The following is a 22,809-nucleotide window of genomic DNA, read 5'->3' on the forward strand; positions in this document are numbered from 1 at the left end:
TTTATTTATTCCATGAATTAACTAAATATTTACAACTTGCAAAAGACTACTTAAAATGTGAAAATAGCAGTAAAACCATTGTATGCTGTCTTTAAAACAATAAAACCTATTCTAATACATATGCAAGAATTATTCCATCTGTAATTGCAGAACAGAAGATTTTTATTAATATTCGTGTTAATGTAGTCTTCTATGACAAACATGGTCAGCTGAAAGTGTAAAAAAAGTATTCACTTAATATGAAGAGAATGGGATTCATATTGGAGGTATGCTAGATTTCAAGATTGTATGTCCCAGGCATAGGAGTGCAATGATACATTGTTCACAAGTGCTTATTTTGTTTGATGACATCGTAAAGTAGGCCGTTGGTCATGTTAGAAGGTATCTTAATACTTATAAACTTGAGTAGATACAAATGTAGTTCCATAGCATTTGCTTTGTGTTATTAGGCTGGCTGCATTAAAAATATCCTGAGTTGTAGGCAGTTATAGAGTATGAGGCAGAAAGATTTTAAAAACCTGGGACATGAAAGTTATGTGTAGGACTGGATAAATGAACTTAATTTTTCAAAGATCAAGATTTTCTATAATGCTGGAATACTAAAACATGGCTTTTCCACAAGCAGCTCTGCAATCCACTGAATCTGCAATTCATTACACCTGTGCTTCAGGTTTTTTGCCTTTTCTTGCTGTGATCCCTCTTTTGCAGCAAGTTGTTTGTGTATTTTCAACAGGTACAAGGAGACCCTAGAAGCAAGGTATATGCAGCTTGAAAGTGCAAAGTAATTTTTATTTACTAGTAAGTAAAATGTCCAAAACCTTAAGCTGGAATTTAGTGGACTACTAGGCTAAACATTGGGACACTGGCTAGCTCAGTAATACACCAAAAGAGCTTTTGCTGGCCATGCGGGAGTGAGCTAGGCAGTAATGGTCTGTTCTCCACAGCTCCCTTTCTGATGCTGTATTCCCTCCTCTTGACATGCTCCAGTGGTATTTTATTCAGATATGTTTTCTTTAGATACGGATGGATGATCCTCCCAGCCCCCAGTGAGACCAACCAGCTTGACTGGCCCTTGGTTTTTGTTTTTTTTTTTCTTTAGGACTTTACCTTGCCACATTGGGAATGACCTTGAATCCTTGAGCTATAGACTATACCTCTGAAGAAAAGGAATAATTCCTTTTAGTTTAAGGAAAAAATAGTGATTATTACCCAAGGCATTGCTGGCACATGCATAGCCATTTTAGAATATGATGAAACACTTGTATCTTGCTGCTTGAGCACAGCAGCTGAACACTGATTTTATTTCTTTTATCTTTAAATGCTTTTGTCTTTGGTTGGGTGTTTCTTTCATAGGAAAACATTTGAAAGCAGACTAAGAAAGATACAAAGGACATGGTTTTAAAGTAGTGGGCTTCTGGTCATTGCACAATAGAGCAAAAGTTAAACAGAAATGTGACTAAAAATCTTTAAAAGTGTGGGACTCAGCTGTGAAAACCTATATGGTTCAGCCTGTAACCTGGTGATCTCATAAGTTATTAGCAATTTTCATGAAAAATCCATGTTCAGGAAGAAAGTGAATAACTCTTAATAAATTATTTTGGAGTTAACAGTTCTGTGATATGAAAGTGTCTCTTTTTTTAGTAAGACTTCAACCAGTGCCTAATTATTATCTGTAAAATGTATTGTCTTTTTCAATAAACACAAGAGACACCTAGCAGGAGTACCTTAGTTAACAGAAAGAACCATGAGCCAGTCTGTGTTTTAGTTATCCCGGATGGTCTGGATATTTTTTTAATGAAATAAAGCATCAAAGAGTTAAAATACATAGTTTCCTCAGCTGATGTAGAAGCATAGAAGTTAAATTGAAGAATTTTATGTAGAAGGAAGAAACAATATTTGCGTCCATTTGTGACTTACTACTGCTTGCGAGGAGAAGAGGATTTTGCCTGAGCACGTTTTCCTTTTTTTGGTTGTCACGTGTCTAGTACATACAGGGTGGATAGAGGACATGAGTTCTAAAGGAGGGAAGCTCTTGGTCAGCTCTGGCAAAAAGTGCAGGGGAGCAGGGAAAGTATTTTGGTTATAATCAGTTGTGCCAGCAGGGTCAGTTGCTTTGTTTTGAATTCAGTAGTTGTCTGCAGTACGGCTGAGGGAGAAACTTGGCCATGGGTTTGTAACACATTCCTCACCAACTGCTGGGCTTGCAGGGGGGTAGGAGGATGTGGAGTGTACTCTGGTGCAGGTGCTGTTTGGAAGTGCAGCCAATCAAGCTTCAGGCTTGCTTTTGGTAGCTACAGAAGGATGACATTAATCTACACTCCAAGTTCTTCAGTCACTGCATTCTTTATTGTTACTGAACAACATGGATTTACCAGTTTGTAGACACTCTAATTTAATTGGCTTTACCTGAGAATTGTCCAGAATATATATATGACCTTAGTGTCAGTTCAGGAGCTGGACGGTGGAATTTTTGGGCAGGCAGTAGTACATGTGGAAAACAACTTTGCAAAACATTTACATTAAGTAATAGCCTTCTAATAAAAAAACCATATCTTTTCACTGCGTTTCATAAAGAAGATACCTGATGTTCTAATTCTTTGGGTTAAAGATGACCTCTTATTATTTTTTACTAAAAAAAATGCAGTGGATGTAATTGGTAAGGCTTCTCACAGTCTGAAATCAGAGATACAACATCCCCTAAAATTGAACAGAGATTTCAGATCAAGTATTCATGCCCAAATGTCTTTTCTTTTTAACTCTGTTTTTAATCATTCATCTTTTCAGAAAATCATGATACACCTTCAGACTAATGAGTTTCTAAAATTGTAACCCTGTCTGTTTAAACTTTGATGTTAAATTGCAGTCTTTTGCAGTAGATTCCTTCCAAGGTGTTCAAAGGCAAATTATATGTTACATTTAGTTAATTGAACACCTTGATACTTGTCAGCTCTCAGTAATACCCTCTGCATTAATTTTCTTCCTTTCCCAAGCCTACAAGCATTTAACAAAAAATGTGCATGAAAATTCTTAATAATTGTGCTTTTAGAGTGGTATTTTCTCCTTGCAAGCAGATCACATCAGTTGCCGTCCTTGTGTGCTGGGAGGCAGAAGACCTGCTGACTCAGTCAGCGTACCTCAGCAGGACACTGTTGTCCTTCAGTGATTGTATTTATGGTATTTATCGTATTTGTGGAGTATTTCTCTTGATTTTTAGATAATCACATCTAGCACACATATTAGGCCAAGAAGCAGATACAGTGTCCTGATCTCATATCTGCAGGAGACACAGCTATCTATACCAGACATTGCAGATTCTGTGGTTTATTTTCATTTTTTTTCCAAAGGAAAATAAAAGTTTAGACTACAATACTGTTAACATGGTTTTAGTGGGATCAAACCTAGCACTCTTCCATTACTGAGGTAAGTGGCAGCTGCATTTTTGGTAGTATAGAACACTGGAGTGAACGTTTTAGTATACCAACAAAAGTATATATAGAAATAACTCGTAAAGTCACAAACGCAATAAACACTGCATTTTTTAAATGGCAAACTGCATTATTTACTGACAAAGAAGGTGTTCTGTTTGTTGAAAATAGCATGAGGTAGAGAATCCAATCTGCATTTCTGTTGTGACCTTGACCAGAGTAATTTAAGCTGTTTGTGTCTATGTCATGCATAGAATTATGTTTACTGTTATTACTTTGTGTGATGTCCCTACTCTGAATAAGAAAATTTGTTTGAACTTAGCGAGCAAAGGATTCTACTAAAGTGTGATTGCAGTGCTGATATTTTATATTATTTCAAATTATTGTACAGGTAGAGATGTAATCTAGATATACTCATTCTGAAAAACCAGGTGAAAGGTATAAAAATAGAGGAAATGTTGCTAATTCTGCATGCTTACGTTTTTCTTTCTCATGCTTTTGGGAAAGATATTCAGAATACATAAGCCATTCCCTGCTGAAGTCCTTGTGGCTGTACCACAGCTCCACATGTACTTCTCCAGTTAGGACTCTGGAATCTGGAAGACAAATTGACTGAAGCTGGAAAAGAAAGACTATAGATCTCATGTATTTTCCAGGGATCTTTAATCCATATGGTTGGAATTATTTTTCCTCTCCCCCTTTAAGGGAGTCACAACTGAATTTTTGGAACTCAAAGAATGCGATCTAGAGAAAAATCAAGGTTTTGGGTTTTTTAACATGAAAGATAATTTTTCTTTTAGTCATATAATTTTTTGAGTTCTCTAAAAGGTAGCAGTCAAATGTAGTTGAATTCTTACAGGAAAATTTTTCTGTGTATACATCCATCTATCTATCTATCTATCTATCTATCTATCTATCTATCTATCTATCTATCTATCTATCTATCTATCTATCTTTCTGTCCTTCCATCCATCCATCCACCCATCCATCTATGCATCTATCTAAAACATATGCTTATTTATAAATTTTTAAATGGAAGAAGCTTCAGAGATACAGCTTAGGTATAATGTGGCCTGTACTCTACTCAAATGAGACAAACATCTACAGTTCAGTGGCAAGTTTTTCTTTTCCAAACCAAGTATGCTGAGGTCTCAGCATACTTGTTTATTCTTTAATGTAATGGCCTTTTTTTTTTTTTTTTAATGGAATAAGGTGTCTTTGACCTGCAAGGAAGTTTTCATTACTCATTTAAAATGAGGGGAGGGGAAACCCACAAATAAACATTCTCTTTTTGTTACTTCTTGTGGTGCTTTCAAATTATACTTTCAGATACTTTTTATGAAGAAGGACAGCTGAAACAGTTAAAAAAGCAGAAAAGTTGTAACTCTCTATCATATTTAGATTTCTTAAAAATGCTTGTGATTTTTTTTTCAGCTGTATTCTTGTATTTTGAAAGTCTTGCAAGTCAAACAAGTGAATGGAGGAGGCTTAATAACTCCCTAAGGGCACCATTCTTTCTAGAACTAGACCTGCTTGTGCATATTACACTTTCTCTTTATTTGTCCCATCAGCGAACATGTCATCTCTAGGGCTAAGAAAGCACTGTAAATTAGATTTCAAGTTTGTTTAACATTTAATTTTCCAGCTTGTTGTTGCTATTTAATGCTAGTTATGTTGACAGCCTTTATGAAGCATTCAACACTGAAAAACAAATAATTAGTAAGAGTTAAAATTAATCTAGTTTTCCTAGCAAGTATAGTTACAGACAGCAATCCCAAAGTTGCATGTTCCCACTGTGTACATCCTTAGTTAAGCATGACCCCTGATTATGTGCTTGCCTGTCTAAGTCGTGACCAAGGAACTGAAGCATGAAAGTCACACAGATAACTCACATATATACCATGGTATGATTCCCATAGAATCTGTCAGTGATGTAAAGAATAGGCATTAGACAACTTCTGGTTTATTAAAGGACTCTTCCAACATGTTCTACATATAAACTCTGAGACACATGCTTCAAGTGTAGATAGTGCAAAAGGTAAGTTCTGTTGCCACACCATCCAGAGTACTCCCCTCAATTAAAAACAGAGTGAAAATATGTGTTTTTTTCTATAACTGTCATCTGCTCAAGTTCCTTCAGAGCACAGAATTGCATTATTTCTTTAGCAATTCATTGAAAGCAGTTAAAATGCAGTCTTGCATTCGAAAAGGTCTTCAATGAAGGCTAAGATATCAGGTAACAAAATGGTTTTGGTAAAAATAAAATCCATAGAAAGTATTTTGTCATGTTCATAGTCTTTAGAGAAAATAATGCAAGATCCTTTGTTTTTAGTAAATGTTTGTCATTAGGATGATCCCTACAAAAGTTATTCTGTCCTGAAAGCAAATGGCAAACAAACTGAAAATGCAAGGGTTTTTTTTTGCCTGACAAGCAAAAAGTCAGATTTTACTTTTTTAATGAGAAAAGCAGGGAGAAAAGTACAAGATTCAGACTTAATATAATCTCACATTGTCAGTATAGCAGAATTTGGTGACAACATGCCAAGGTCTAAAACAGAGCAAAGAAAACCATAATTGCATCTAGCGTATTTAACATATCATGGTGAAGGTCTCTTAAGCCTTTTCTTTTTGGTTGCATTTAGGTGGGCAACACATCTGTCTCCAAATGTGACACTGCAGAGGTCTGTATAAGCAAATGAGGATGATGTTCCTTTATTACCATCGCCAGAGTAAAGTACTACATGTAGCTCTATCGCATTTTTTCTAGCCTGTCTGAAATTATGGTATTCTCTCAACTTGCTTTTGCCTTGAGGCTCTTGTGGCAGAATTCAATCCCATAGCTGGTCCGTGTAAACTCACTCTGCTGGAAGACATACGGTAACAGAGTCACAAGGGTGTCTTCTATGTGAATAACCTTTCTCAATCTCTGTAAATGAACATCTCTACACTAATCACAAAAATTTGCTCCGAAGTACTTTCCTAGCCTTCTGATTGGTTTGACTAAGAGAACGAAATTTCAAAAGGGAGACCCCTTTTTTCTTAAATATCAACAATCTCATGCTAAAGTTTCATACATAAAAAGTAAGTGAAAAATATTTGTTACAAGTGCTTTCTTTGTTTCTTTTTCCATACAACAATTCATAGTTATGTTTTTATACTGTATGTACTTCAGAACATTAAATCTAGTCCCCAGTACTTCACTAAAGAACTGTTAGTGAGATCCAGTACAACTTTCAGCTGACTCTCAAAAGTACACAGACTTTGGATTTGGAATTGTCTTCAGAAATATTTAGTAAATCTGTTTCATTTCAAGCAGTGACTTACAGAAGCTAAACTGTAAAAACAGTCATTCCTTTTTATAAAAGAAATTAAAATATAATCAACAATAAGTTCAATTTTGCAGGTTTTAGTAAAGCATATAGCTGTAGCAGTGTTCCTGATTCAGAGTGTTAAACTAGTCCCCAGTTCTGAGGAACTCAATGGAACTTACACTGACTGAAGGCTTCTGCTTTGATCCAAACTAAGTAAATTCTGTCTAGAATTTTTAAAGATTTTAAAAAATGTTTACTTGTGAGGTGCTGTCATATTAAAACCAGTTTTATTCTCCAATTTATCCAGAACATACATTTTGATGAATCCAATATTCTGTTTCAGTTCTAAAGGAAAGGGAATTGGCATTTTATTTTATTTTATTTTATTTTATTTTATTTTATTTTATTTTATTTTATTTTATTTTATTTTATTTTATTTTATTTTATTTTTAATTTTATTTTAAATTAAATTAAATTAAATTTAATTTTAAATTTTATTTTATTATTTTATTTTATTTTGTTTTATTTTGCATTATTTTGTTTTATTTTAATCATCTGTTCCCAATGTCCATTACATTAGAAAATTGCATATGTTGCTAAAATTGTTGATATGCAAAAGATATTTAGACAAAAAATCGCAAACCAGCAGGCTTTATGACCGTGAGCTTGTACTTCATTCATTTTTATAGAAGGCAATCAGCTACAGAACTAGTAAATTTTGATGATTAATTAGTTCCATTAGAGAAAAATGCCTTCAGAGTGCTCTGTTTGTCAGAAAGTCTTTTTGAATTCAGCATTATCTTTGCTATATAATTTCACCTCATCCTGTTTTCTCCCCCCATAAAAGGCAACTTTTACCTAGTTCTCCTGTTTTATGTCAGAAAAAAAAAAGGTATGTTTCCTTTAAAGTGTGTAGCGATTCATTCTATTTCTATTTACTAAACCTTCTATTTTCAAAGTTATTCTTCAGCAAACTAATTCAAAATCTTTAGATGTCAGTTGATTTTGATAAGCTCAATTAAAAAAAAATATTTCCTCCTTCTGAGAGGGGCTTAGGTATAAAATAATAACAGGATATCTCCAGAGGAAATGCAAAATGCAAGATAAGGGAAAATTTTAGAAGGGTTAGGATTAGTTGCCAGTGAATATAATAAACGATTCACAGTAGATCTCATTAAGAAACTCTTTGATTTTCAATGATTCGTATTTCTGTCATAACACAGATTTAGCCAGTGCTTTTGCAGACCTCAAAAAATTAAAACAAACTTAAAAAATAAAATTCCTTCTTATTGTATTGACAAATTTTAATGATTAGACTGTGCAAACTATACAGCTGTAAGGAAATACGCATGCATATCTTTTAAAATAAGATTTAAAATTCAGAAAAATAGGAGTTCTCTCTCAAGCTTGCTTATGTCTCTTCTTTCCTTTTTTTGTTTTCATGAATTTTAATATCATATTAACTGCATATTTATAGTAGCTTATTTTACAGAACGACTTCTGATAATCTACAGAACTACAGAAGAAGCAGCTCTTGGATATTTCAGATTTTATTTCTAATAGTCAATGTGTTTGCAGTCACTGTCCTTTCTGGATTACTTGTTGAATTTTGCTTTCAAAGCAGAGTTCTTATTTACTCAAAGTGCAGCTTGTCAAGGATTTTAACCGACATATTCCTTTTTTCAGCTTCTGTTTTAGGCTTTTCAGACAGTATGTCTCTCCACTGGATTAAAGAGTCATTTTTAATTTCATTTTAAATGCAAATAGCTTCAAAAACATGTTGTTAGACACTTTGACAGGCTGTATCCTTGCAGGTAGAGCACTGATGTGAAGGTGCTGGTGTAAACCAGCTTTATGTTTAAGAAGAGCCTGATAACAAGTTCACTGCCCATGGTCAGTGCTCTTCTCACTAAGTTACTAAAGTAACAAAAGGATATCGACTACTAATTTTTCCTATGCTTTGTGGAAAACCTGACATATTGCTTGTTCACTAAGAATATTTTCCATGTTGCTTCATGGATATTGATGCATTTATGAGGCTATTTTGCTTCTTTGGGATATGCCACTATTTTTGGCAAAATGAAGAATTTCGGTGTTATGCAATTTTTTAATGTCTAATTTAGGAGAATTATTTTTAAACACACGTGTCATTGCAGAGGACTTTGAGTTCATTGGGTTCTACCCAGAGCTTTGGGCATACAGGCTAATCAAACAGTGAAGTTGGGAGCTGAAAGCTCGGAATGTGAAGGCCACTTAAATAGTCATCAGCTGTAACAAAAAATCTTAGCTTCATCCAAAGAGGCTGTCAGAGAGCTATGAAAAATTAAAATGTGATATTTCATTTCCAAGAAAGTGAGGCCAAAAATACTATGCCAATAATGTATTTTATGCTTCACCAGTTGTGCTTTGCATTGCAGAAGATACTAGTGTGTTTTTTGTGAAGACCAAAAAGTGACTATGATCATGGATGTGAAGCACACTGTAATACATGTGCCAGAGTCCATGAATAAGGATACTTATTCATACCATACTGTTTTGGTGCTGATTGCTAATTCTGATCCAGCAAGTAATACCAACCATTAGAGCCTGACTTTGCCTCTTAAAGCTTGAGCTATATGAAGCATGCTTCTACATAAAGCATATGCTTCATATGCATATGAAGCATATTCTGCAGAGTCTGGGTGTGTATACAGGAACTGGGAAAGGCTAGAGATTTGAGTTTTAGAAACCTAAAGGCAGTCCTTTGAAACATGCAAACCCTTTTTATTTGTGGCAGAATATTATCAAATGTAAAGAAACCGAGCTGAGAAAAGCTGAATTCCTGAGCCTGCTCTAGAACAGGAAGATGGATCTTTCTGAAGGAAGGCAGTCTGAACATAATAAAATGTGTTAGTCCAAATACTTAAGATTAAGCAGAATTTTGTACAAAGAATAATTAAAGTAAGTTTTTTGAAATTAGAAGAATCAGTCATGGAGCCTTTGTGGCAGCTGCTACTGGTAGTACCAGCTTTCGGCTCTGAGAGACACAAAGGTATTCCTACATGCCTTACTTTCTGTTCTGTTGTGCACATTTAACTTTATTAAAATGAGCCATGTTTAGGCACAGCGGACCCGATTGTTCTTCAAAACAGTCAGATTATATGTTTAAAAAATGCATCTGTAGGCAAAGGTAATTCAGGTCTCTAGGAGTTAAGGGTTTGTTTAGGACTTTTTGTACAGCTTTCCAAGAGCTTTAGGAATATTCATTATTCTGCTGAGTCACAACAAGTCACAACTTCAGTTATGCCACTGCAGGAACAAAATAGCTTGAAACTTCTGAAAAGAACACAGTGGGAGTAAGAATACGCCTATACTGGGGGATAGGTACCAAAACTGGGGCTTGAGGAGAGGTGGGTGTGTTTCTTAATTGAGGCAAGAAAAAAATTCTCCTTAAACTCGCTGAAAACTTTGATAAGAAACATTATTGTTTTCATATAGTCAAGACCTTCTGAAGCAATAGTTAGAACTTTATTTGCAGGATTACTTTTTGATACATTGATACTGAGCTCTCCTATCTTCTATTCTTTCTCATGGATTGCTATCTGTCACAAATTTAAAGCTTTCCCAATTTCCCAACACTTACAGAATTGATTCAATAGATTATTCTTAACATTCTCAACGCTTTTATTGAAAGCAAGTTAGAAAAAGAAAAAAGTCACATACTTTTAAGAAGCTTTTTTTTAAGAACTTTTTTTGCTTGTAACTGAATGGGTTGTTTTGCAAAAATGGAAAATCTTCCCATCTACTACAGCTGCAGACAGATACATTGACTTAGCACAGCATCAGCTCTCAACAGCACCATTGAAGACAAAGCCTCTACCAGTGTAAGACAAATAAAAGCTTGGCACCCTTAGTAAAAAATGGCAGTTAATTCTTGTTTCTGTACTGGTGGGTTATCTGTTACTCAAACATTGATGGGTGTGTATCTGACAGCAATTTTATGTCTTCACCCTTATATTTAAACCATAATTTATCTTGAAAAATAATGATAAATTTTCTTAAAATATACTATCTCACCTGTCTGGTTTTGTGTTGTTTTTTCTCTCCTGTCCTTTTGTTTTCTTTTAGATTGTATTTTTCATTCATCTTAGCCAGCATAATAACTTATGCTAATTACATAGAATACTTCACATTTCTTGGTTTTATTAGCTTTCTGTAAATAGCCTAAAGATGCTCTTAGCAGAAAAATCATGAACATTTTTGGCTGTGGTAGAAGCAATCCAGTCAGCTGACTCTTACCCATTACTTTTGATTGGGCTCGTAGCTGCTACTGTTGTGAGTCAGTCTGTTTGAAATGCAGGTATTTGTTGTGGCGTTTTGTACTTGCATTAAGCATTTATTGTGACAAGAACATTTTTGTTGCTCTTCATAAATATTTGGGGGACATCAAAAAGATAAGGAGAAATAAGGAGCGGTATACATTTTTCCAAAATCAAGCCAGGCAATTGACTTTGACCTTTGACTCCATCATATTTGGAGTCTGCCCCATTGTTCCTTCTATCTGCCGCTATGGATTTCTTTTTTCCTTTCTTTTAAACAGAAGGAAGAGAGAAGGAATACAAAGGCATCTCTCTTCTCATCACAGATAAAATGCTGCCAGTACTAACCATCTAACTAAAACTAAAAAGGCAGTTAGTAACAGAATGATCTGATACTGTAGAGGAGCTTCAATAGCTGGTTAGATCCATCAAGGCTCAACAGAGCCTTGACATGTTTCTGATTTAATGGGATAAGCCTGTTTCCAGCTGTTAATAGTCTAAAAGAGTTTGAGTTTTGAAGATTTGACAAGAAAAAACTCAGTCGGAATTGTCATTGCCAGGACTTTCTTCATGATTATGGTAAAAGCAGTCCATTTTCTTCCTTACAGAAATGATCATCTTTTCAATTATTTTTAGTACTTTTGTTGACTTGTTCAAGAAGGCAAAACCAAAGACAGCAAAGTTTACAGAGGCTGTTCATGGAGGCAAGAGCAATTGAATTGAAACTGCTGAGCATGAATGAATGCATCAGTGGTCAAGCTTAATGTTATACTTGATTACTTCTTATTAATCTCTTTTAAAGATGAATGTTTCTTAGATGTCCAGATATGAATGTGTGATAATTATGCGCAGCTAAAAAGCATATGTTTGACCAATTAAATGAAACCTCATCACATACAAACAGGGAAAGGAAGCAGTACTGACAATCATGACACCTACAGCGAGAGCAGAAGAAGGAGACTGCTGTTTGATAAAGAATTTGAAATATTCCTTTGACAAACAAAGCCACTTAAGTATTGTCGCCTGAGGAATATATTTATATTTTTCTGAGATGAGTTGTAAAACTCCCAGTAATTTTGGCTTGAGAAGGAATTGAGCCATGCTATTTTTTCACAAATATAATCATTCAGCTATTTTTGGTTTAAATTAGAGTCATGTCAAGACTTATATATGCTGATTGGTGAGAACTGGATGGTGATGTTTCACAGGATGATGATTGCCTATAATACACACACTATTGTGTGTTCCAGCTGCAGCACTGCCTGCCTGCTGGCATGTCCCGTATTAGAAAAGAAGTGTGATAAATAATTCTTACGCCTGTCTGACTTCAGCCAATGGTTTTTGTACACTGCTGGAATACATAGCTTTTCTAAATGACCCTTTATTCTGCGGCTGTGTGAGGCTGGGTGTAATCAAGAAAATCAAACTGTATATAGATGCAGTTTTAATGCAGTTAAAAACTAGTTTTAATACAGTTACATACTAGTTCTTATCTTCAAGTGATGCACTATCTTTCTTATGCAAGCTTTTATTGATTAAGAACAATGGGCTTTAGATATTTACATGAATATATTTGTGGGGACTAATTAAAAAATATATATATATATATAAAATAAAAACCTTTATATAAATAAGAATTAATGACAACAAATCTTCTGTTTTGGAATTTGGATGGTAATGACAAGATTCTGCTTTGTGTGAAACTTGTCACTGAAAGGAAATCTTTGTTTCCTTTTCTTTAATTCTGAGCTTTCAAGTTTCCTAGCTTTTCATGGTAAAGTGTTTTCCTGTTGGATTTCAGAAGTCTCGATATAAAGTGAATGGATACTTTAGGAAAACTACAGTTGAATATTGGAATGTGTCACATCCAAACTGTCTTTTCACAGTCCAGCTGGAATGAGGAGATGTATGTAGTGGCTTATGATGACTGACAGTGAGTGAGACAGCTCTGCTCCAGTGCTGGTGTGGTTGGCATTTTTTCTCTCTATAATGTCCACTGGAATTGGCTCTATTTGGGATAATCTCAGTAGTGAAGTGAAAGATACAGTTGTAGGAATGGCTTTTATGAGGTCTTCTGGTGACTTCTGGTGCCGTACATTAAAGCTGCAACTTACAGAAAAACATGAGAAAGTTTAACCTCTACTGTGTCCATGTTGTTATTCCTGGCATAAATAGAGAGGTTCAGTCTTTGATACTTGGATAACTTTGAAAACAAGTCCAAAGGGAGGGGGTTGATTTTTTCCCCCCTCCTCTAAACAAAACAATTTAAATGCCTCTAGTGTTAGTTTTTAGCCATTTCCATGACTGTAGGAGTAAGATTCTGCACTACTACTTTCTTAAGATACTGCTTTACCTGATTTGATACAGGTGTAATAATTTTTTACCTGATTGTGGACACAGGGTAGCAGAAGACTCTCCAGGCTTTGCAAGTTCAGGCTTGCATCTCAAGTGATAGTGGGTACCTAGTGACTTTACAGTAAAGTACTTGGAAATCTATACTGCCACAACTGTAATCTTATGAAAATCCAAATCCAGATAAGTGAATGAACTGCTAAACACAGAGATTCAAAAAAATTAAGTGAGGTTACAAAAAATATGAGACAAGATTAAACCATCTTAAAAATATCGCAAAGAAATGATAAGATTATCATGAGTGTGGTACCCGTTTATATGGTCTCAATTTTACTTGAGATTTTTAACTTGAGAAGTCAGCCCTTCAACTTTCCATGTACGGTTGCAAGAGAAAAAGGTTTTTGTTTTCTTTTAAATATTAAATTTAGCAAATTATGTAATTTGCATGCTTTACTGTGCTTGAGTAGTTGCAGCTGTAGGGAGTCACGAAATAGCCTTTTTTTCTTAGTCACAATAAATTCATTCATAAGTACTGGTGATGCTTTTTAAATCAAGCATGCAACATTTATTGCTGAACTATAGCCTTAAAATCATAACTGGGTGAAATACTCCGAGTAGGAAATCCAGGAGACCTGAGCTAACAACATGGAAATATTTAAACAGATCCTCAAATTGTGCTAACAAATACTGATGTAGATGGCTTTAGTGAATAGTTCATCTTGGGAACCTTACTTGTCTCCATATCTCCAGTGAAACCTCTCCAAGAAAAACTCCTTTTTTAAAGAACCTATGTGTAGGTTGGCTTGTATGTTTTCTGACATGGGTAAAGGAGGATAAGTGGATAAACACTCCCATTATCTCTTCCTCATGCCATTTAAGACTTAAGGAAGTGGTTTCGACATTCCTTATGGGTTATTTATTTACTTATGGAACTTAGTGAGTTGTCTTTGAAAGTTCCGTTTTCAGTCACAGGAAGCATGGAAATGACCAGATTCAAAATCTAAAGAGAGGCATTAAAGAAATGTGTTACAAATATTTATGTGAGCATTTATTAATATTTACCTGAGTTGCCAGCCTTAGAATGTACTGTGGCTTTAGTACCCTTCTGTGAAGCTCATCCAGACCCTATGGATCATATCTCTTACTTAATACTCTGTAGGGATTAGCATGATAGGTACATAGGCTTTCTTCTTGCCTCCTGGATGGGACAGCTGTGTTTCTCTCTCTGCATCCATATTATTTATTATTATGGGACAGATGTGTTTCTCTCTCTGCATCCATATTACATATTACAGCTGTTACTTGCTATGTTGTTAAGTGGGGGCTAAAATCCATAACTTTTAGTGCAGTCTAGAAAAAAAACCTGATGTCAGTTTGTGTTTTGCTATATGTAAAGCTTTGTGGTCATGAGTTAAGTCTGCTGCTCTTTTTTAACTCTTCTTGCTATTCTGGTTATCATTGTTTATGTCTTTAGAACCTCTAAATATGTGCTTGTACTACATTGTTCTAGGTTTTGTTCTAGGCAAAGCAGAAAAACTTGTATAAAGTATGTGAGACACAATGCTGACATCAGGAGAGGAAGGTGCAGGCAAAGTGTGGAACAGACTTTGATTGGGGTGATTGCTGTGGTCTCTGGCAGTCAAAGCGCTTCTATGTTGTTGTAATCATCAGAACATAGGAACTTTGAAGATAGTATTTTACAGATATTTGTGGTGCATATCTTACAAGTGTGAGAATAGGGAATTTCTTGGGAGAGCCTGTGTACTTGCTCTGCATTCTTGGTCTGTCATGGAGACTGTGGTCTGGAAAGGAAGGAAACAGAAGCAGTTATTTCAGTTGTGGGAAGCAGGTTGTTTATGGATTTGTGAACTAATTAAATAAATGGCCCTTTGTGACCCCCTGTGAGATACAGATTTAGAGACTGGCTAAAATAATAACCTTGGGGAATCTAATAGCATTTAGTTAACCTGAGGCTTCACAGCAGCTGCAGGGGTGATTACAACCTTGACTCTGCAGTGGCTGCTGCAGATAGTCGCTGTGGCAGAGCTGCTCTGTCCAGTGACCAAAACTCCAGCTACTTTATGCTATTAGGCATTTTTTCCCCACCACAGAGTGAGTGGTGACAACAGGTTATTAAACCTAAAATGAGTTTTCACCTTCTATTAGGTATAAATGTCATGTGAAGACAACATTATTAGTCTAACTCAGGGGTTTTTGGAAGGGAAAAATGAAAAATATTCTACTATAATATTGAAACTAAGTCAAGAAATGGCACATCATGAAATTTCACATAACAGCTGACTTAACACCAAAGGGAGGTTTTGCTGTATTTAAGGTACACATCTTTTGATGGTGATAAATACAACTGCATACTTTTTTTTTTTTTTTTACCTTGAGCTTGTAGAAGGAGAGGGAAACCCATAGGTTGTCTGAGTCAGCATTTATGTGTTAGCTCAGGATTAGATTTATGATCACAGACTTACATTTAGGACGGGGAGATGAAGATGTACTCTGCTGTCTGGTTGTGCACCTTTTCTGACTCGTATTTGCCTCAGATTGCAGCAACTATGGACTGGTGTCTTATGCTACTGCAGAGTATTAACAGGACTTGCACCTCTGCTGAAGAGATTCTGTTAAAAAAAAAAGAGATTTCTGCTACCTTACAATAAAAACCAAATACTGAATTATGAACCATTTCTACTACTGGCACTATTTTTATACCTTCTGATTCATTACTGGTGATGTAATTGTATTTGATTTATATTTAATTCCTTACAGCTGCTTTTAAAATGACATTGTATACAATATGGTTATATGACCAGTTAATGCATTTTGTCTGAGAGCAGAATAGTTTAACAAATGTTTTCATGATAAAGAAATTTTCTTCTTCTTTCTAGATACCATGACCAACAGGATGTTACTAGCAACTTCCTTGGAGCAATGTGGTTGATTTCAATAACTTTTCTATCCATTGGATATGGGGATATGGTACCAAATACATACTGTGGAAAAGGGGTCTGTTTACTTACTGGAATCATGGTGAGTGAGTTTGATAATTAGATATGAGATTACATTTACTAATGTAAATGTTAAATAATTTGAAATTAAGCTTAAAACTTTTGGTAGTCATAAAAAAATATTTATCTGCTGTCTTGTAGAGTGTATACTTAATCAGACCATTCCCATAGTCCTTCATTCCTGTTAATGAAGTGGAATTTTCTTCTGTACACAAAAATTTAGAAGCAGTGTAATGAAATACAGAGGAACAAATTTCATCCTTACATAATTCATAGCTTCAGAAATCTCAGTGAAGTCTTTCATTAAATGTTAAGGTATCATATCATCTTGATCATCTTTGGACATGTGTAATTGGACCGGTACTAACAATGGATCTTCGGTTCTGGCTTTTGTTTCTTAAAATTAATCACAAAGGGACGTAATGGTGGCTAAACTCTTAAAAGTCTTTGTTTGATCATAGTATTCCACTCTATTTCTTGTAAGTCTTACAACATATTATTCATAGCAGTCCATTGCTTTAAGTGGAATTATGTTGTGCAATTTGCACAGTAAGAGTTTTTGCTACTATTGATACCATGAGGCAATTGTTAGGTCTGCATGCTTAGTATATATTTATAAAGTGTATTTAATGTCTGGTTTTACTTTTTTGTACTGCACCATTTGGTCGAAGTTGGGCAGGGAGTAAGTCAACGTATTGTAGTGCCAGGAAAATTTACATGTATCTACAGTAAATTAGATGTAAACTAATTCTGGACTCTGCCACTCTTACTTGTAAAAACTGTGTAAATGTCCCTGTGAATGAGAAAGGCTGAATGATTGCCATATATGTACTGAACAATAAGTTCTTGCTTCTGAATTTTTGCCATTGTAAGTAATGCAGTTCCAATATCCACCTCTGTTAAAACAGCTGTATTGGGGTTATGGCTGAAAGCAAATGGTATCTAAGTGTTGCCCCTCTTGAGCAGATAGGTTGATAGAATATTTGTTTATAATAAGTGTATGGCCAGAGAGTAAAAATGGTATTTTTTTAATGTTTGAGGATATTTTTACAAATGCGTCAAATTTAAAAAAAAAAACAAAAAAACAAACCTTATAGGTTTCAGTTTATTGACCTTCCTTGTTAAAGATTGATAACGATTTCCAGTATATTTTACAAAAGGTGGTAAATGCATATCTCCTTTAATACAGAGTTTACAGTGAAGTTGAAAAGTACAGGCTAAAAGCAGAGGAATGGATCAGAGGGCTATTTTAAAGGCTGTTTGCTGAGCTCAATTCTGCCATCTTCTGGGGTATTTGCCTTTGCTTTTTCTGTGCTTGATATTGGTGCCAGAGAGAATGAAGTGTGGTCATAAATTCACTAGGAAAAGGGATGGAGAAGCAGTGTCTATTGCCACCTTGCAGTGCAGAGATTGCTGAATGAGGGCAGAACCCTCATATAAAGTGACTTCCACTGCTTCCATGAAAAACTCAAGTGTGGATTTATACATACTGTTTTTACACATTGGCATCTCTTTTTCACAGCTCGTAGACTTGTAAAATGTGTGGATGATAGCTTCATATCTCTGATTGGGTTTTTTAGTGATTGTAAGTTCTGCAGCTACTTTGGAAGAACAAAGGCTCCAATCAGGATGTCATGGTAATGAATTTGGGATAAACACCTTCAGAGACAGAAAGCATTTTTAACACAAAAAACCAAGACAAGAAGCTGCTGCATTATGATAGGTAAAACAGTAGTGAAAGCCTCACCATTAATTATATTAAAGTAATCTTTGAGGAAAAAAATATATGGAGCAATGAGAAAAAGTCAGATGCTGGAATTACTCTGGGTATTTTGAGTCTTGTGTTTTGTTTTGGTTTGGTTTGTGTTTATAAAGAACCTGAGTAATGTGAGGTATGGCATATTAAATATAATAACAAACTCTCTTCTAGCCTAACCTGCAATACCAAAAAGCTTACAGGTCTTGAATATCGTTCTTTTAAACCAATTACTCTTCTGAAACTTGTATAGTAACTAATTAATGTTTGTTGTGGAAAACATAAAATCGTAAAAGAACAGACCTAGTGATTTTTATTTCAATAGGAGCAGTTGATGATCTAATTAAATGACACAGAAGGGCAATTGTGGAAAGGATGTAGTAAAATAAAAGTGTATATTTGATTTTAAGAGGTAAAGTGTAATTCACTAGCATCAGAAGCAGCAAATGCATTGGATTAGTGTGATCAATGCCAAATACCACTGAGTGTTTGCTTTTGGGTAAGGTTCCTATTGAAAAGGATGGAAGGGGGAATAAATAGAAATACTTGTGAATACAAGAGTAGTTACACATACCACTGAAGAATTAATATTGGCTTTGTGGACCTGGTGGCCCAAGGAAGCCTCCTTTGATGTCTTGATCCCTGTGGAGGAAGAGCCCTGGAGCCTCAGGAATTGCCTTCTGTGCAGTGGAAATGGGAGTGCTGAGGCTGAACTCTGCCTTGTACTCCAGCCTGGGAAGTGGATTTTGTGCAGTCTGCTGGTGGCACCAGGTTTTGCTGATGACTGAAATTGCAGCTACTGCTGTCTTGGGTCACTAATGTCAAGTGACATCTTTTGAACTCCACAAATACACGCTGCTGAAAAATAGGAAAATCTTTACACATATTCATATTATACCAAAAGGAAAAATGCCTTGAGAATTGTTGAGAGTAAGATAATAAATAATACTGAAGATGCCATGCCTGGTTGTCAGTTCCCACCCAAGGAGGTATCTCAGATGCTCATTAGCAAAGTGATCTCAGCTACAGGTGGAACACTTTCCTTGTATGGTTTCTAAGTGAAACTGCTTGTGTAGGCAGCACTTCCACTTTCTTGATGGCTTTTTGCAGCTAGGGCCTTGGAGTAGTTAGCAAAATTTTCCTTGCTTTGTAAGGAGAATAATGAAGTTAGCAAAAATTTAAAGAAGGTCAGTAGAAATTGGTAAGGAGATAGGGAAAGGTGCATAATTATGGGCTGTGAGATGGATAACTTTTGCAGACCTTTGTGAACATTTGCAATTGCACAAGATAAAACAATGGCAATCAGTTCTTCTGACTGCAAATACAAGGACCCATTACAAATTTTACAAAGGATATTTTTACTTTTACATCCAGCATTATGTGGTGAGGTGGTGCTTTTATTGTATGATGCAAAGTTTATGATGCAGAATCTTCCTGCAAAGCCACCCACCGACAGTTTGAAGCAGACATGTAGGCCAAACCTATTTTGCTACAAATAAAATGGATGAATTGCAATTGTCCTGTCACAGGATACAGTTGGTTTGGTATAGGTTGATGAAGTTTGCTTTAAATTAAATAGATGTTATTTCAAAGTGTCTGCTTTGCTAATGTGGAAATTACACTTCAAGTGCATCTCTTGTTGAAATGAACTTCAAAGAGATTGTTAGGCCTATGAAAATACCAAATAAATAAGGAAAGTTTCTTAAATGTATACAGTAGCTGTGGACAAGATTAGAGTTTTCCCTTGCAAAAATTTTAAGTGACATCTTTTAGCTGCAGTGTTTGAAGACTGCTCATGTAGATGAAGAATTCTGATTAGAGTAGTTGCAATGCAGTCACTGTGTACAATCTGGCTTTAGGGACAAGAGTTTTTATTAGTTCCAAATGGTGAATCAAAAATTAATGAGATCTCATTTTAAAACTTCTCATGCTGAAGGTTTTAATGTCTTTTGGAAGTCTGCATTTATTTCTAAACAATCACAGTTTCTTTCCTATGTATCATGAAAAAAGTGATGAGTATGAAGTCTTTCTGCTGTAAGAACAGAGGACTCTTCATCTAAGGCTTAATGTTAATGTTTGTGCAAATGGAAATTGTAGACAGCCCAGTCTTACCAACAGATACAGAGATCTACAGAGGAGCACGGAACTTAGAGTAGCAGTTTCTAACTGTCTTATTTTTTGTTGGTAGCAAAATCTGAACTGTATTATTATTGAAATGTAATGGTTGCTGGATTGTAAGAGAGGTGAAAAACAAGTAGATTCTAACTGCATTAACTTTGACTGCACATGTTCTAGGATGAGTCCTGAAAAAGAGAAAAATAAAGTAAACATCAGATTTGAGCAAATATGAAAATTATTTTGTAGAACTTTATGTATAATTTACAAAAAGGTCATAAATTAATGTGCATAATAATGTCTAAAACATTGTATGATTTGATGAAAACTTTTGTTCACATTGTTTAATTGTGTAGTGTGTCGGAGAAATGTAATGATTTATAAAACACAGAAATATATTTTGAAGTACACTGTAAAAGCTGAAAAGGTATGATCAATTCTAGTTAGATCACTGTGGTGAATGGTTCTGTGGATAAGAGGGTATTTCAAACATCTTGAATGCTGCTCGGTTTTTACTTCTCTGAGAGTACAGAAAATATGAAAAGCTTTTAGTGTGATTTGATAGCATCTTGGATCCATGTCTCAGATATATGCTAGAGTATAACTCAGTTAATTCTGATAATTCAGTAATAAAGTGACATCAGGATTTAGAACACATTGAGTTTGTTCCTTCTAGCGTAGTACAACCTAAGTAGACAATGTATTGAGCAGAAATTTTATATGGAGAAGACAGTTAATGATGCCTACATTTTTAGTGTTAAAGCTGTTAAAAGGTGAGCTGTTGAGAAATTTGTCAGCTCCTCTACTATTGTTGTTCCAGCACAACAAATTGCAAAAATGGAAACTTCTGTAGGGAGTAAAGATAGTTGGGGATTATTTTATGTCTGTGGCTTGTTGTAATGAAATTTATAGCTGAAGAATCATAAATTATCAAAATGAAGTTGAGAAGCTTCAAAACATGATCCCTTAAGTAGTGAGGTTGAGAAGGCGGTAATCTGAAAGGTGAGAGAATGGCACAGGCTCTACTCCATTTAAGTAAACAACATCCTTTATGATTTCACCATTTTCAAAACCAGAAAAATGAAGGGAAAAAAGCTTCTTTAGAAGGTCTTTACCACTAGGGCAGAGAAGTTTTTGAAGTGTCGAGGACTCAGGAATTGTTTCCCAGTTAGGTCTAATTACGGATGCATTTCAGTAAATTCAAAGGCAATTAGTTCCTGGCTGGAATGAGAAGCAGTTGTCTCATGCTGTCATTGTTTACATAGGTGTGACTGGAGCTGGATGATTCTTGCAGCAAAACTTCTTTGTTCTGAGAAAATATAATTTCATTGCAATAACCTTAGATTTAATACAGCAGTTTTTGTATACCTTTACACACATTCTCATGAAATTTTTGTATTTACAACACAGGTGAAAAACAAGAACATCACTTGTAGCTTTCATCCTGAATTGTTAGAGGGATATTTCCCCTCAGCCTTATTGGCTATTAAGCCTGCTCATTTAATGAAAACAGACTTCAACACTTGCCCAGCAAAAAGTTTTTTATGCATTTTGGGATAAACTCTCCAGGGGTGTTTTAGCTGTTATGACCACTGACAGTTTACCAGAAACCCAGTCAACTGGCCATATTCAATTGCCAAGCTTCCCTGAGTTAACACTACAGTCATTTATAGGTTCCCCTGTAGAAGAGATATTGTCTTCATGTTATAAAACATTATGTCCTGTGCTGTCCCAGATGTTTCTCCTAGTACACAGCTTTCATTTCACAAGAAGTTTACTTCACCCTCACTTATGACTACCCATTCTTATATTTGACAATCAATTTCAATTAATCAATTAATCAATTTCACATTTATACATAACATTTAATGGTTTTAATAATTTTTATTTTTGCAGCATTGCTAAAAACCTTATGGACTAATTAGAAGCAAACAAATCTGCTCATCCATTCTTATATAGATCAGAAGTTTAAGTGTTGCAATGAAATTGTGGATGTAATGCAGACAAACTCCACTGAAGACAATAGTAGCCAGGCAAATATTGAATATATGAAAGTATGAATAATGCAAAGGTATTTTAGATCACACTTTTGGCTGAGATAGCATAGTTGTTGTCCTATTACTCATTTTATTTCAGTTTTTCAAGGTTACGCATCTCTCCCAGTAAACAGTGACAACTGCAAACCCACATTTATAAAACACCATTTCCCTAGCCTCTGTCTTACTTGTTTTGGACAGGGTTGGTTTTGCTTTTTTTTTTTTTGCTTCAAACAGCATTTTTTTTTCATTTTTTCCTCCCTTCCCTGGTGGTCAAGTATGTCCACCTTTGAGAGAGCCAAATGAACAAAATGCCTGTTTAAATTCTTACAGGATTTTCATTTTATACAGAGCAGCAGGAGGAATGTTGTGCCTTTTCTGGTGCAGAGCTAAATATCCCACCAGAACCATATGTCTGCAAAGCGCACCTTCTCTCTCCCTCAGTGGATCCCAAGGGAAGTGAGCAAGAAATGTGGCAACTGCCTTCTTTCAGCTACAG

At 35.2% G+C, this 22,809-nt stretch overlaps 1 protein-coding gene across 7 annotated transcripts in view; it reads left to right on the forward strand.

Annotated features, from left to right (window-relative positions):
* The window catches only part of KCNN2 (potassium calcium-activated channel subfamily N member 2), a 93,589-nt gene that overhangs the window by 51,677 nt on the left and 19,103 nt on the right, over positions 1-22,809 (forward strand). For 5 of the 7 annotated variants that reach the window (XM_063423950.1, XM_063423949.1, XM_063423951.1 and 2 more), the window contains 2 exons: positions 6,068-6,106; positions 16,284-16,425. The exons of 1 other annotated variant lie outside the window; for it this stretch is intronic. In XM_063423950.1, coding sequence (XP_063280020.1) covers positions 6,068-6,106; positions 16,284-16,425 — 181 coding nt within the window. The remainder of the gene's footprint in view (positions 1-6,067; positions 6,107-16,283; positions 16,426-22,809) is intronic. One more of the 7 variants, XM_063423948.1, reaches the window with a different exon arrangement.

Source organism: Prinia subflava, chromosome Z (genome assembly GCF_021018805.1).
Source record: "Prinia subflava isolate CZ2003 ecotype Zambia chromosome Z, Cam_Psub_1.2, whole genome shotgun sequence".
In the NCBI taxonomy this organism is placed as follows: Eukaryota; Metazoa; Chordata; class Aves; order Passeriformes; family Cisticolidae; genus Prinia; species Prinia subflava.